This window comes from Notolepis coatsorum, assembly GCF_963971535.1.
Source record: "Notolepis coatsorum genome assembly, chromosome: 14".
NCBI classification, from domain to species: Eukaryota; Metazoa; Chordata; class Actinopteri; order Aulopiformes; family Paralepididae; genus Notolepis; species Notolepis coatsorum.
Window position 1 is genome coordinate 16,322,318 of NC_140178.1, and position 15,654 is coordinate 16,337,971.

Consider the following 15,654-nt stretch of genomic DNA (forward strand, 5'->3'; position numbering starts at 1 on the left):
ACAACTTTATGAAGCCTGAGTAACTGTTTGGTTAGGGGCACTTCACCGAAAAACTATGCAGATTTATTTTGCACATAATCTCACACATATCCCAAGGCTCTAATCTGATTTGCACACATTAATTCTTTACATGTAGTAATTTAGCTTGACGCTTTTATCCAAAGTGACTTAAAAGTTCTGTACAACAAGTCAGCAAGAAGGGTACAACTCTGGCAGCTAAGGGTCAGTAAGATTGTTCGTCGAACTTGAGTGCTACAGTCTTGAGTGCATATAGTAGTAAAGACATATTAGTATAGTAGATACTAGTAGTAATATAGGCACGGTAGTCGTTTTTCTTTTTATTATAATTCGCTTTGACGACCCTTTGACAGTTATTGAGAGTTAATGGGTTTGAATATCTTATCCTTGTGTTGTGTTAATTACAGTTCAGTACATGGAAATAATTTAGATGATGATTGCAATAGGGATCGCTATTTTTTCATCTACATCATTTCATTGAGCTGTAATTAACGCAAGGATGCAGCGTCCTCTGATGACATCACAGCAGGAGATATCCAAAGTCATTAACTCTCAAACTAAATGAATGTGTGCAAAACAGTTTAGAGCCTTGGGATATGTGTGAGATTTTGTGCAAAATAAATCAGTCTTGTTTTTCAGGTGAAGTGCCCCTTTAAGTGTGACTTGGAATTTAAATGATTATTGCAGTGCTGGTATCAGTGGGGAACTTGGCAGGCTACTGTGTCTGCTGATGTTAGAGGTGGTCTGAGAGGGAGAGGGTTGATGAGAGAAGGTAACTGGATACCCACTCCCAAGTCTTAGCTAGCATGCTTAGCTTAGCATGAAGTACAAAGTGAAGCTTAGCTCAGGGCTGCCGGTGACATGTCTGACATAGAGAGTGTTGACACTGTGAACTGAACTCGGTATTTGTTATTATTGGAAAGCTACCTCCTTGTATTGCACAATCAACGATGCTAGGTTGGAATTTTGGACCCTATCAAACTCAAATGACTCAAGGTCCCTTGTGCAAAGTGAACAGTCTGAATTTGGAAAGTCAGCATAAACTGAAAATATCTTCTCTTCTCTGCTGACCTATGATCAGTTTAGGGCCATGCCTAATTTGTACACTGTATTTGTTTTAACCGATTTTGTTTTGATCTGTGTTTGCATATTATACTGTAGTTATTATCAATGCCTAATTGTATCAATGTGGAATTGTTTTATTTGTACAATATTTTCCTACCTTTATATTTATGTTTTAATTATTCACCTTGATGAATTCTAATCTCCACACAGTTGAAAATTAGGTTCCACCTCAATTTGTCTTGGTGCATGAAATAAACGCTTGAATGAATAGCGATGGGAATTAAGGCTCTTTTGGCTCCATTCCTTTCAGAGAGCTGAAGTGCCAAATTCGCAACAATACTAAACAACATGGCCCCCCTAAGAACCACCAGGGTTAAAAACCGCACTGAGCCATGGATGCACTCAGAGATACTGACCGCTATGAAAACCAGAGACAAAAAATGCTCTGAACTTCATAAAAGTCAGTCAAAGCTTGCCAAAAGCTCAAATAGTGACCTCCAAGCCCACGTGGTTGAACTCAAACTACAAAGGAACAGGCTAAGAAACGATATAAACACCATGATCAAATCGGCTAAAGAAAATTTCATCAATGACAAAACTGAGGAAAACAAAAACAAAACCCGGTGAACTTTGGAAATTACTCAACAACCAACTAGGCTGCAGTAAAAAACAAAAAACCAGATTTTCAAATATCAACATAAAGACAGAAAACACGCTCATCACAGACAAGCTGGAGGTGGCCAATTACTTAAACATTTTCTTTACAAACATAGCCACAACACTGGTTAATAAACTACCCTCCCACGCAGGGCATTTTGGGGTAGAACACATCCTAGCCTTCTACAAAAACCTAGGGGTCCGCAAAGACGACTTCAAACTCAAAATGGTAACAACCGATGAGGTGCTAAAAAAAACAGTCATCACCCACATAATAAACCTCTCCATAAAACAGGGATACGTCCCCAAAGACTTCAAAATTGCGAGAGTGACCCCCCTGCACAAAAAAGGCAGCAAATTAGATCCAGGCAACTACCGCCTGTTTCTATTCTTACCTCCATCTCGAAAGTCATTGAAAAAAAATTCTACGAACAGGTCGAAAAGTACCTCACGGAGAAAAAGCTAATCTACGAATTCCAATGTGGCTTCAGAACATCCCACTCCACTGACACATGCCTTCTCTACTTGAACGACCACATCAAACAAGAGGTGGACGCGGGCAAATACTGTGGCATGGTCATGCTGGACCTCCAAAAGGCTTTCGACACTGTCAATCACTCCATTCTGATTGACAAGCTAAAAGCAATTGGTTTTGATAGTTCATCAGTGAGCTGGATGCAATCCTACCTGGAGGGGAGAGAACAGATGGTGAAGGTAAACGGTACACTACCACCCCCCACCCCCCCCTCTCAGTGAGCTGCGGTGTTCCACAAGGAAGCATACTAGGACTGCTATTCGAAACTGGCCCCCGTAAATGCCCCCCCCCCCCCCTAATGTACAGTTTCCTCCCCCTTGAATAGTTTCTGTTACGATCTCTGGTAAACAGTACTGTATATTTGTATATATTGTATGTCATAAATGTAACAGTACTGTATATCTGTATGTCATGATATATATCTGTATATCTGTATGTTGTGTATGTCATAAATGTCATTATGAATTGAAAATGGGGGACCCTGATGTAAACAAGACAAAAGTCTTTCTCTGGTCTGCATCCCCTTAACAATTGCATGTATTGAGCCGTACTGTATTGTACCCATTCTGCAATATGTTAATAAATTTTTTTTACGGATAATTGGATAAGAGGACAAAAAAATGCGGGACTGTCTCGCATAAATTGGGACGTTTGGTCCCCCTATCTGCAGTAAGTCATTGTTGCATTTACACCTTCATTAGACTGCATACCCGTTTATTTTTAGCATTTCACTGTTTTGATAGTAAAATAAGAGGCATTTTACTATGTAAAGTTGAGTTGCCTCAGAGTCCAAGATTTTCATTGCTAGAGAAAAACTATGCTGCATTGTTTTTAGAGTATGACAATAAACTTGAAATGTGTCTTATATAGAATAAGGTCAATAGTAGGACTCAGATTATTACAGTCCATGTCAAATAATGTATTTTCCACCAAGGACTTGTTCCCTTCGTTCGTAGCAGAGCCGTTCAAAATAATCGTATTGTTTGCCGACGACATCACTATGAATGAATGAATGAATGGATGTCCTTCCTACGGCACGAACCGACATGGGGTGCAGCACACAGTGGCAGTAGGGTCTGACCCAAACCAAGGTTATCTTGGATCGAATACCAACATCAAACATATCTTCCAATATAGACATTTTGTAATGGCGGGTAATTTCAGTGCATCACACTCAAATGTAGCTTTTTAAGAGTGTATCACTCTGAGGGGTCATTTGTGCCCAACTTTATTACCTGTATTTATCATAACGTATGATATAACCGATAGGGCGTAGATCCTCATCTGCACCTTAGTATTCAGTTATTGTTTACCGTTTATTTTTCTCTTTTTATATTTAGATGTAATTCTATTGCCTATATTTATGTCTTTCTACTATTACTCTGCCCATACCTGTACCTCCCCTCCCCCATGCTGCCCAAATTTCCCCAAGGGGATCAATAAAGGAATATCGTAGAACAATCTTTTTCTATACCAGTTAATATCACAATACTTTTATTCAAAGATTTATACGTCTCAAAGCACCAATAACATCTGGGGATATGAGCCGATATGGGTATTAATAGATAAGACACGAAGAGCTTCTGTGTTTCTCAGGTTAGGTGGATACAAAAAGTGGGGCAACGGTCATTTGATAATATTCCAGAATCTCTTCCTGGCCCTATGTCTTCAACATGGACTGTGGTTGCCAAATAAAATGCATGATTGTTGATGCAAACAATCAATGGTCAATTCAAAATAAAATAAATAAAGTCATCATCATGAAAGCAGGGAACGATTAATCCAGTTTGCCTGAAATGTTCAGCATGTCTGTGGTAACTCAAGGAGACACTGACCCCTAGTGGCGAGTAGCTGTAAACCGGCAGCCTATGCATTGATGATTTACCAAAGACTTCAATAGAGGGAGAATCCACATGTCCACTAAGTCTAGGTAGGATGGAGCTTAAAAGGTGCTGTAAATGGTATTTTCTTTGTAAAATGTACATGTTAAAATAATAGCTCTACACTCAGCCATCACTGATATGGATTGTCTGGTCGGTAACATGGTCTCCCAGTCCCTCCGCTCTGCAGTAAACACAAAATATATTTCTGGTACCCTGTTCCCACTTTATCCAATCAGGAGAAACTTATTTTAACAGCATCATTTTTTTTCTTCTATAACTGGTGTGCACCTTTACCTTAACTACACCTTTGTTTACACCCGTTATATATATATATATATTTTTTTTTATCCACTTTTTCTCCTCCTATTTTTCTGTGTTTTTCTCCCATCCCAATTTAGTCGTTATGCCAATTCCCCCCTCCCATTCCTGGTCGTTGCGCACATGTGCCCCCCACTGGCCGGTCTAGGGAGCCCTGAAGTCTATCAGAGACAGCCAGCAGCCTCTTTTCACCTGGCAGTGAGGACTCTCACTGGGGACGCGTGGGAGGATCACACTACCTTACCCAGTTCCTTCCCTCACTGTGCAGGCGCCCTGACCGACCTGTAGTCGGCTTCCCTCCCGCTGACACAGCCAATTGTGCCAGTATGACGACCGCCCAAGCCGGAGGGACCGCCGACAGCCAGATTCGATACCAGTGTCTATGCGGTGGTAGACAGACGCTTAGTCCGCTGCGCTACCCGGCCGCCTTACACGGTTTATTTTTATATTCAGATAATTATATTGTTTACACCGATTTTTATATTCAGATACAATTGTATTGCCTTTATTTATGTCTTTCTACTACTAACCTGCCCATACCTCCCCTCCCCCCGCATGCTGCTATGACGCCTGCATTTCCCCAAGGGGATCAATAAACGAATATCTCATCTCAAAAGCATTTAGAGAGAAACGCACAGAAAGAGCAGGGAGAAGAAAAACGTCATCTTTGATAATTCACCTTTAATCACATGGTTATCAATCAGCCATATGAAGACACAGTGCTGTAATTTCCTGTACTAGACGATAAGGTGTTTTTTACGTCGCCAACAGGCAACGGTAGCCGTGCCCCTATACCTCCGTATCTTCTAGAACGAGTCCCGTGGCGCGTCGTCAGGGTTCTCTTACAGAACCGGACCGGGCTCACTTCACGCGGGACGAGTCGACCCGGCGTCTCTGTAGCTCCCTGGCGACACAAAGTGTCGGGACTAAAAGACGAGACATTAAAAGGACAAGCGAGCGAGAGAGAGAGACGGGCCGGGCGGGGCGGCGCGGTCGTGTTCAGGCCAGACGCCTGGAGAGTTCTGTCTGTGTGAGTTCTGCCGCTCCGCCCGGGACACGGGGTAAAGCGAGTGGCGACGTCAGAAGGCATTCGTTTCATTTTTTTTCTTCTTCTTCCTTTCTTGTTTGTTGTATATAATATACATATATTAAAAAAGAAAAGAAAAAAACATAAAGAAGGAATTAAGGGACGTGTGCAGCCGAACCGAGCTGCGGAGGAGGGGGGGGTGGGGCGGTCGTGGGCCACACAGCTTCTACTCTAGAACCACGGTGCCGCCCGCCGCCTCCAGCGCCGCCTTCAGCTTCTCCGCCTCTTCTTTGGACACGTTGGCCCGGATCTCCTGCGGGAGGGACTCCACCAACTTCTTGGACTGAGAGAGGGAGGGACGGAGGGAGGACACGGGTTAGAGGGAGGCGTCGAGGGGAACCTGGAGACTTTTAAAACACGTGTATTTCTCTCAGTGGCATTTGTCCAGCCTCTATGGTATAATATGCATATTAACCCATTCCCTGCCACCACTTTGATCATCTTATACCATTCTCTGCCAGTACTGTAAGTCTATGGAGATGTTCACCTTCTTTGCAGGGCTATAACTTTTTAAATTGTATTGCTAAATTGACATTACTATGGCCCATTCAACATCGATTACCTATCGTTCAGGATGTAGGAACGTTTAACTTTTTCATTCACACATTCATACGAAAATACCGTCTAGAGTATAAATATGTTTTTATCGTTTTCTGCAGTATTTCCCAGAACGTGAGATATAGGCACAAATGCATATATTAGATCATCAAATGCAGTTTGATACCGATCGACGCTATATTAAAAATGTCAACTGTACATGGTCCTAAGGGTTATGACTGATCATGCGCGGGTGAACGGAGGGGGGGGGGGGTAGTTTATAATTTTGTGATAGTCGTTAGATGCTTCATGTAGTATGGGTGATATATTGATCAGAGCAGTTTGTATCGAAAATGATAAACAAAAACGCTGAAACTCACGTCAGTCTCCTCGTACCGTTGGGCGATGAGAGTGGAGCAAACAGATCCCAGTTATGTGGTGGGGATCTAGGCGATCCATTTCCGGTTTGTATATTACTAATACACGCCCAAATAAATGTAGATTATTGAGTTATGGCAAAGATCCATATCCACGGTGTGTGTATTGAGTCCCGGGACGCTAAAACGAGTGGCCGGACGGAATTAGGGGACGGACCGAGCTGCAACGGGCATTTCCGGTTTGGCAACTCGCCGATCAGCCACCAGGTGGCAGTATTGAAGCGTTGCAGAGTTGTGCTAAGTCCATCAGCATCTGACAAGGCTCTGTGAGTGGAATATGAATACCATGGCGAAAATATGAAATTATGATCAGAATCACGTCGTACGCCGTTATTGGCAGAATTCGCATGAACTTGAAACCCGTCGTACGACGTTATTGGCGGGAAAAGGGTTAATAATAATGAACTTTATTTGTATAGCACCTTTCATACAAGATATGCAGCCTATCTACCGTAATTCCTCTAATAGTAACCCCGGCTTGTATTTGTTTCAACTGTAGCGGGTACCAGGCTTGTATTAGGAGGAAGCCTGTATAAGAGGGAGGCCTATATTTCAAATTTTCAAACGGATCATAATGAATAAATCAACATTTTGTGTCAGTTTGAACCCAGTAAAATGTACTGGGTTCATTTATTGAAACCAAGTACTGTATGAAATAGTAAACAGTGCAATTACAGGTGGTCACTGGTCATTTCAACATTTTCAAAGTGAAATCAAGTAACTAGCTCAGTATGCAGCTCAGTATATTAGTAACCCGGCTTGTATTAGGATGCCGGCTTATAATTGCTTAGCTCAAGAGCGCACCCGGCCATTAATAGAGACCCGGCTTGTATTTGAGACCCGGTTACTATTAGAGGAATTACGGTATACATATCCTACTCTTACTAAGTTACGCTGCTAGACAGTATGACTACTACCAGACTGTCTTTACACCTGTATCACTAGATATTATACAACTTTGTACATGCTTCGGATTAGCATTACACACAGTAGTACCAATTTATATATCTTATACCCAGTTTAATAACCTGTACATTGCATATTACTATTTACCGTTACATTTGCACTCTGGTTGGATGCCAAACTTATTTTCATTGTACTGTACTACATTTTTATCTAATCTAATGTGCTTCACAGCAGTAAAATATACGTAAAAATTTGTATTCAGAATGATCAGTATAAAGACAAAATGACAATAACTCGTCGAGTTAAAGAACATTTGTCCAAATGTGTTTATTAATGTGAAACAATGATATTGTTTGGCTTTAATGATATGAATCACTACAATAGTCTTACAGCCAGGGTCTTCGGTCTCACCTGCCAAGGGCTCCTGTAGGCCTACTTTACATAACAGTGTATTGGGCTACTTGTAAGACTACTGTGGCTTCTGTGGTTGAGCTGGCTCTGTGTCCTAGTTTATACATGGCTTTTAAATAAATAGGTAGGCTAAATGCCCACCCTAATGGCTAAATAAGACCCATCTTGTTTAGCCTAGAGGCGTTTTGTTCAGAATGAATTTAGTCTCAACTTCCTCTTGTAGATTGGACTGATGATTGGCCAACTCTGTACAGCTTTGTCTTCTGTCCAAATATTGGCAGAATTAGACAATTATGTAACCTGTAACATTCCCCACCAGTTCTTGCAGCGAGTGCAATGACACTTGTAGTATATAAATAAAGACTACTGGCGAGCAGCGTAACTAGTAAAAGTAGGATATGTACAGATATACTGTAGATATAGTAAAGGACTGTGATTGTGCAGGTAAGTACAATCAATCAATCAGATTTATTTATATAGCACATTTAACATGACACGTGTCAACCAAAGTGCTGTACAGAGGGTAGATACATAGACAACAATCACAACTCCGTTTTATGGGAGGGCACACAGGAAAACAGGGCATGAGTCAGTGAACGGGAAAGGCTAGTAGGTAGAAGTGGGTTTTGAGCCTAGATTTGAAGGAATCTATCGAGGGGGCAAGCCTAATGGAGGTGGGGATGCTGTTCCACAGTGCAGGGGCTGCGACAGCAAAGGCACAGCCCCCCCCATGAGCTTGAGGTTAGAGGATAGGTGTATATGCATAATCTATGATTATGAGACATACCTGCACCAGATTCAAGCCTTGGATGCAATTCTTCACTTCTTTTATAAGCTTGACTTTGTCTGCCGCCTTCAGCTCTGTTAGTTTGACTGTGAAGTGAGTCTTCTCCTTCTTCACTGGCTCCTCCTCCTCCGCAGCCTGTTCCCATGGGGGACGAGACAAGAGAAGCGGTTGGTTAACAGGGTCTCAACTAGTTCAATTTAAGACCTTTTTAATACCACTTAGAGCAAATGGACACCAATTTCACAACCATACTAGTAAAGAAAAACATTTCATAGCAAGCTCCGGGAGCCCCGCAAAAAACAATTACTTTGAATACAAAAACATTTCATATATTTAATATTATTTAATCTCCCGACAGCCAGGCTGCCCAAAATGTGTATACATGTGCACATAAAAGTTAAGACTTTTTAATACCCTTTAAGGCCTTAAAATTTGAATTATTATGAATTAAATACTTTTTAATACCCCACAGATACCCTGTATTCATACGGCGTTCATTTGGCTCTCAAGTCATGCTCAGGTTGGGTTCCTTAACACCCCGCTTGGACCTTGGGAACAGGGTGGCAAGGAACCAAATGACAATAAGAGCAAAACGGCTGCCGTGTAAATACGGTGAATTCTCTGGACCGAGCAGGCGGTTAGAAGTCTTAGACCTTGTCCAGACAAAGACGGATCCGATCTTTTTCATTTTCATTTAAAAAAAACGTTTTCCGTAAAAACGAAATCGTCTCAAGAAATAAGTGTGTGCCACAAATGTACAAAATAAATGTCTTTCCTGTTTTAGACGTCGCTCTTTTATTTTGAAACCCCCCCGACCGGAAGTGTTATCGTTGTTTTCGCTACCGGAATAACTTGTGTCGTCCGGTTCTGTGCTTTTGAGCTGACGCTAGTTTCCAAAGGATAAGAGAGACACACTGCGGCACAAAACGCAGTTACAGGCAATCGATGAGGAGGAGGAAGAGCTGCTGATTTTAAATCGGCAGGAGAGAGAGCGTGTCAAAGCCGTATATAATATAATAGCCCCGTGGTGCGGTCGGAGGCAGCTCGAACTACCTGTTGTATTAAATTAATTGATGTTTAACTTGTCTCTGTGTCCAGTCCTTTCGACTAGCTCCACCCGTGCATTGTAAACAATGAATGATGCATGTAATTGTATTAATGTTACAGTGTGTTGTAGCTATGTTAATAAATTCTGAATGGCATTAACGTTAGTTGGGTATGTTGTTAGTGCTAATGTTGATAGCATTGAATAGCATCAACGCTAGCTGGCTGGCTACAACGAATTCTCACAAGCTGGCATCGTAAAATCTCAACACCAGCCATGGAAATACTATTTACTAAATTATGGAGGCTTTTTAATAGTCTAAGTCAAGGTAATGATCAACTGAAGGTGTATGCTATGGAACAGTCTATGTGCTTGGCTACTTAGCTAGCTTATTTGGATGTTCAGAAAAAGGCCTGCTATGTGACGCTAATCACTAGCTAGTATCGTATCGTGTATTTTATCTGAGTAACCACGCAGTGTTTAAAAAAAACGTCTAGCCAGGACATATAAGACATATATGTATCATGTTTCTTTTTTGTTGGCTGGGTTTGCATGCGGATTAAGGGAGAGGTGGGCTATCGTGTCATCGGTTCAGGAAAAGATGCGCATAGGCTTGTAAAAACGGGAACGCAAGGGTGGCGTTGATTGATCGATTTATTGCGTCTTCAGATTTGTCCGCTCTGGGAGCCAGTGTAAAAAAATAGCGTATTCAGGCTCCCAGAACGCGGTTCCGTGTGGATGAAAGGTGCATACGATACAATATTTTGACGGATACAACCGAAATAGTTTTTTCGTCTGGACATGGCCTTAGTTCCTCAAAAGGTTTAGACTTCCATGGGAGAACATGTGGACATTTTCTAATTAAATCATTGTGTGTCTCCAAGTCAGGAGTAGGCTTGACGCGGTCGTCAGTGATAACAGTGTTACTCTGTGTTCAGGCATCAACCGAGTACTGTACATTACTTGCCCACCACCCCCACCAGTGTATGCTTTATATATATATAAATAACAACAATTAAAATATTGAATCTGATTAATCGCATGATTGTCCATAGTTAACTCGAGATGAATCGCAAATTAATTGCATATTTTTTATCTGTTCTAAATCTACCTTAAACGGATATTTTTCAAGTTTTAATACTCTTTATCAACATGAGTCAACAAATGCTTGCTTTATGCAGCCATTTAACACAAAAGTATAACCCTCATCATGCCTCATGCATTGCAAATTTGCATCAAATTCAAAACAGAGTGATGCACAAAATAACTTAATAAATCAATAAAGTGTGCATGAAATAATAGGGGAAAGAAAACGTTAGGAACGTGTTGCATTCACCCACACAAGGGCTGAGGACTCACACCCCTGCCCTGCCCCCCCCCCCCCTCTCTCTCACACACACTCTCCCAGCTCTCTTTCTCTCTTGCCCCTTCCTCATCTCTCTCACCCCCCCCCCCCCCTCTCTCGCTCTCGTGATTGATTGATTGAAAACTTTATTAACAGATTGCAGAATGGGTACAATACAGTACGGCTCAATACACACAATTGTTAAGGGGATGCAGACCAGAGAAAGACTTTAGTCTTGTTTACATCAGGGTCCCCCTCTCTCTCACACACACACACACTTTGAGTCCGAAACAAACATAGTATCAATAATTTTTAAGTTAATCTTGAGTTAAAGAAAATAGTGGCGTTAAAAGAATTGTGCGTTAATAACGTGTTAACTTTGACAGCCTTAATATATATATAGAGAGAGGTGGAGAAAGAGAAATAAAAACCCATTTAGTTCATTTTCGCATCAGTGCCCACATTAAAAAAAAAAAAAAAAACACACTAATTTGTAAAATACTAAACGTGTTATCAAGCGTGCAAGTCAGACAACATTATAAACTGAATATGTAGGACAGCAGCTATTTTTACGTTTCACTTTCATTTACAGAGTAGTTTTAACGTCACATGAAGGAGAGAAAGAGGCTCTAGAGACGACGCGTTACACAACGATAACCGAGGATTTAGTAATATTTTGGATTAAACCTGCAGCAGCGGAAGCTTGACTGGAGAGGAGCTCAGAGGACCAGTCCAGTATGTGATCAATGCGCTACATCATCCCTTCCTCAATGAACAGATAGAAAAGTGATGGAATGTATTACTTTTTTTTTTTACCCAACATCAACTCTGTCTGTCCAACGAATGGCTACTACTAGTCATTGAAATGTTATTAAAAACAGATGTAGACAGACAGACGCAGCGGATCAATGTAGCCGTATAACATTAAAGATCAAAGTACGGTAAGCGCTCTACAGTTATTGGAGTCTTAATATATTGTCATGAGTTTATTAGTCACAGGAAGTTCCACATCACCGCGGCAACCCTAGTCAGGAGCAGAGAGAGGCAAGTTAGGAGAGTCAGGTTTACCTGAGGTGCAACAGCAGCGGCCATGGCCCCCATTGGCATCATTCCAACATCTTGAATATTAAGTGTTTTCTGTGACCAAGACAAAGAAAAGAGCATCAGTGAACACAGACATCATATCTCTGACCGTTTCTCACCATGCTTCATATACTATCTAACAAGTGGAATGCACTGACACACCACCATATCACCGCCAATACAGATCCTCAAGTCCTACACTTGTAGGACTGATAACGGAGAACCCAACGATTGCATTCACTGAACAGTATCGGTTTGTGGTCGTAGGACAACAATGATGGGAGATATACACTCCATGAGAGAGATCCTTCATGCTTCTAAAGTGCCACAAAATGAAGTCACTTTATCATTTCTGATATATATATATATTTTTTGCCTTTCTCCCTTATCCTCCCATCCCCCAATTTAGTCGTTATGCCAATTCCCTTCCTGGTCATTGCACGCATTGCCGTCCTGTCTATCTGGGGAGGGTGTAGAGACTATCACATGCCTCCTCCGATACATGTGGAGTCGCCAGCTGCTTCTTTTCACCTGACATCGAGGAGTTTCACTGGGAGAGCGTAACGCTATTTCCCCCAGATCGCCTCCCTGCTGAACAGACCGACCAGTAGGAGTCACTGTTTGCAATGACCAGGACTCATACCCCACCGGCTTCCCACCCGCTAACACAGCCAATTGTGTTCGTAGGGACGACTGACCAAGCCGGAGGTACCACCGACAGCTGGATTCTCTGCGATGGTAGGCGAGTGCTTAGACCTCTACACTACCCAGCCGCCTTTTAAAACTACTTTATAATTTCTGATATTTCTTCACAGGGTTCTTGCCTTCTTGGCATCAGATGTATTGGTTTTCCAGTGGTACTGCTTTAATTTCTTTGGCTAACAATCTAATCTCAAGGTACCTTGAGGAGCTGGTTGAGGTCCGACACCTCTAGCAACGTGAGGCTGGATATGTCGTTGACCAGCTGCTGGATTTTGGGGGAGTAACTTTTGGGCCCTCCGTCTAGAGGTGGGCTGGCAAGGGGCTCCGAGTGGCTGGTGGGACTGGTCCTGAGGGACCTGAGGACACACAGGACAGACGTCTGCCGCGGGACCTCCTGCCTGTGAAATGAGGATGCGTAGTGAGAATTACAGAAGTTAACTTTTCAGTCACTAAAGAGATGAAGACCTCTTACCATCTAGATTAGATTCAAATGTATTGTCATCATCATGCAGCACAAGTACAGTACAACGAAAATAAGTTTGGCATCCAACCACAGTGCAAATGTAGCAGTAAAGTGCAATAGTAATATACAATGTACAGGTGATTAAACTGGGTATAACATATATAAATTAGTACTACTGAGTAATAGTGCTTATCAGTTAGATTGTAGTATTAATATCTGATTAGCACTATTACTCAGTAGTACTAATTTATATATTTTATATCCAGTTTAGTCACCTGTACATTGTATATTACTATTGCACTTTACTGCTACATTGGTTAGATGCCAAACATAGTGTAGTACAGTGATACAGGTGTAAAGACACTATGGTAGTAAGTCATATTGGCCAGCAGCATAACTAGTAAGAGTAGGTAAGGGATATGTACAGATATAGATATAGTATCTACCTAGGGATCTGTACAAGGGATTATATGCAGGTATGTAGTGTACAGACAGATGTGGATATATTTACTTGTAAACTATTACTACTATGGTCATGTTGTTCATATGATCCAGGTACAGTAGCATCAGACAGTTGCTTCCTGGTTAGACAGATCAGTCTGTGCACATGTATGACCTCTGATGTGTTCAGATCATGCAGGAGAGAAGCTTTCGATGTTCAGAGATGAAAAGTGTAAAGACTCCACATCAAGCAGGCTAACTAACATGAATTAATGAATTAATGAATGAATGAAAACTGTATTTAACAGATTGCAGAATGGGTACAATACAGTACAGCTCAATACACACAACTGTTAAGAAGGGGATGCAGAGCAGAGAAAGACTTTCGTCTTGTTTACATCAGGGTCCCCCATTTTCAATTCATAGTGATTCACACATGACCTTGTGTTACCAGCAGCACATCTCTCCTGACAGAGAGAGGGAGCTGAGAGCTTTAGTAGCTTCTCGTCGTTAAAGCAAAAGGACGTGGGCTAATTCGACACCAATAACACTTACATTCATAATCGATGCGTGGTTTACAGGCTTGCAGAGTAACATTACATTTAAAAAAAAACGAGCTAGCTCGCTAGCTAACCTTGCTAACAAACACAGCTAGCTGGGGGAGAAAACAGCCTCACATAATCTGGGAACGAGGAGAAGAAGGAACCACTTCACCAGTTTGCTTCTGCATTTTTTGCACAGTAAACAGCTGAGACAAACTGCCCTTGAAGAGGAGACACTTGGTCTACAGACTGGGGCTCCCCTCCCTGCACCCCTGCAGCACCCAGACATCATCACTACATACCGGTGTGTGTTGGCTGCGAGCCGCAGTGCGCTCCTGATGCAGTGTCTGGTGCAATACATCTTATTATTCAAGCGACCCGGCGAGTTACACTTCTTCTGGTATTCCACCCCGCGAGCAGACCGATCACACACACAAGACAACACTACACACACAAGTCAATCTCACGGTCCTCCTCCTCTATCAAAAGCACATGGCGTCCTCCAGTCATTCCCTGACCTACCCACAATGCATCCCGCGGCTAGACAGCCCTGGTGTAACTTTATTGATATAGCAACTGTGGACACAAAGACTGGGTGAGGGCGCCTGTACGTTAATGCCAAGCAAGCAGTGCAAAAATGCTTCCGCATTCGTCACCGCACGCTAGTGCGGTAAAGCGCCCTTCTTTTCAGACAAATGCTACCGTGCGTGCACCGGCGGCGGCGTGCTCGCTCAGGTGCGTGCGTGCGCCGGCGTGCTCGCGCGAGGTGCCCGCGCATGCGACACGAGCGGAGCTCAATATATATAAGTCACCGCCCCTTATTCAGTATCCAACAAATAGCTCAATTGGCTAGGACACATGGCTGTGGATCCTATGGCTTGTTTGCTGGCGAGTTCGAATCCCATCGAAAATATTTTTTAACGTGATTTTTTTTTAACGTGTATTCTTTCGCCGATTAAGGTTAGGCATTGTTTCGGAGTTACGGTTAAGTTTAGGCGCTGTTAAGGAGCTGGTTAAGGTTAGAGTTTGTCAAAGAGAATGGCAATATAATTTCTATGGTTAAGGTTAAGGTTAGGCATTGTTTCGGAGTTGGTTAAGGTTAGAACGGTTAAGTTTAGGCGCTGTTAAGGAGCTGGTTAAGGTTAGAGTTTGTCAAAGAGAATGGCAATAGACAGCCTATTTCCGCGAAAATGAAAGGCGCATTACTGCATGCCACTACGGTAAATTTTTGCACTGCTTGCTTGGCATAAAGCTACACGCGGTGAGGGCCCCCAGCCCCAGGGGGTAGGTAGTGTTACTATTCTGTTAAGGTGGTTGGTATCATCACGGGCCACGGCCTAGGCCCAGAGATGCATGTTGTGATAATGAACATGGCTTATAATAAAAAAAAAA

At 42.3% G+C, this 15,654-nt stretch overlaps 1 protein-coding gene across 2 annotated transcripts; it reads right to left on the bottom strand.

Annotated features, from left to right (window-relative positions):
- Positions 1-3,816: 3,816 nt before the first annotated feature.
- Positions 3,817-14,788, bottom strand: mrpl12 (mitochondrial ribosomal protein L12). Of its 2 annotated transcripts, none has more exons than XM_084328829.1 (5): positions 14,565-14,788; positions 13,016-13,214; positions 12,100-12,168; positions 8,642-8,776; positions 3,817-5,846 (listed from the first exon to the last, which is right to left on the bottom strand). In XM_084328829.1, the coding sequence occupies exons 1-5, from the start codon at positions 14,621-14,623 to the stop codon at positions 5,730-5,732; spliced, it is 579 nt and encodes a 192-aa protein (XP_084184955.1). In that variant the 5' UTR covers positions 14,624-14,788; the 3' UTR covers positions 3,817-5,729. The 2 variants fall into 2 exon arrangements, with proteins under 2 accessions (XP_084184955.1, XP_084184956.1); XM_084328830.1 differs by having other exon boundaries at positions 13,016-13,210; positions 14,561-14,788.
- Positions 14,789-15,654: the final 866 nt, after the last annotated feature.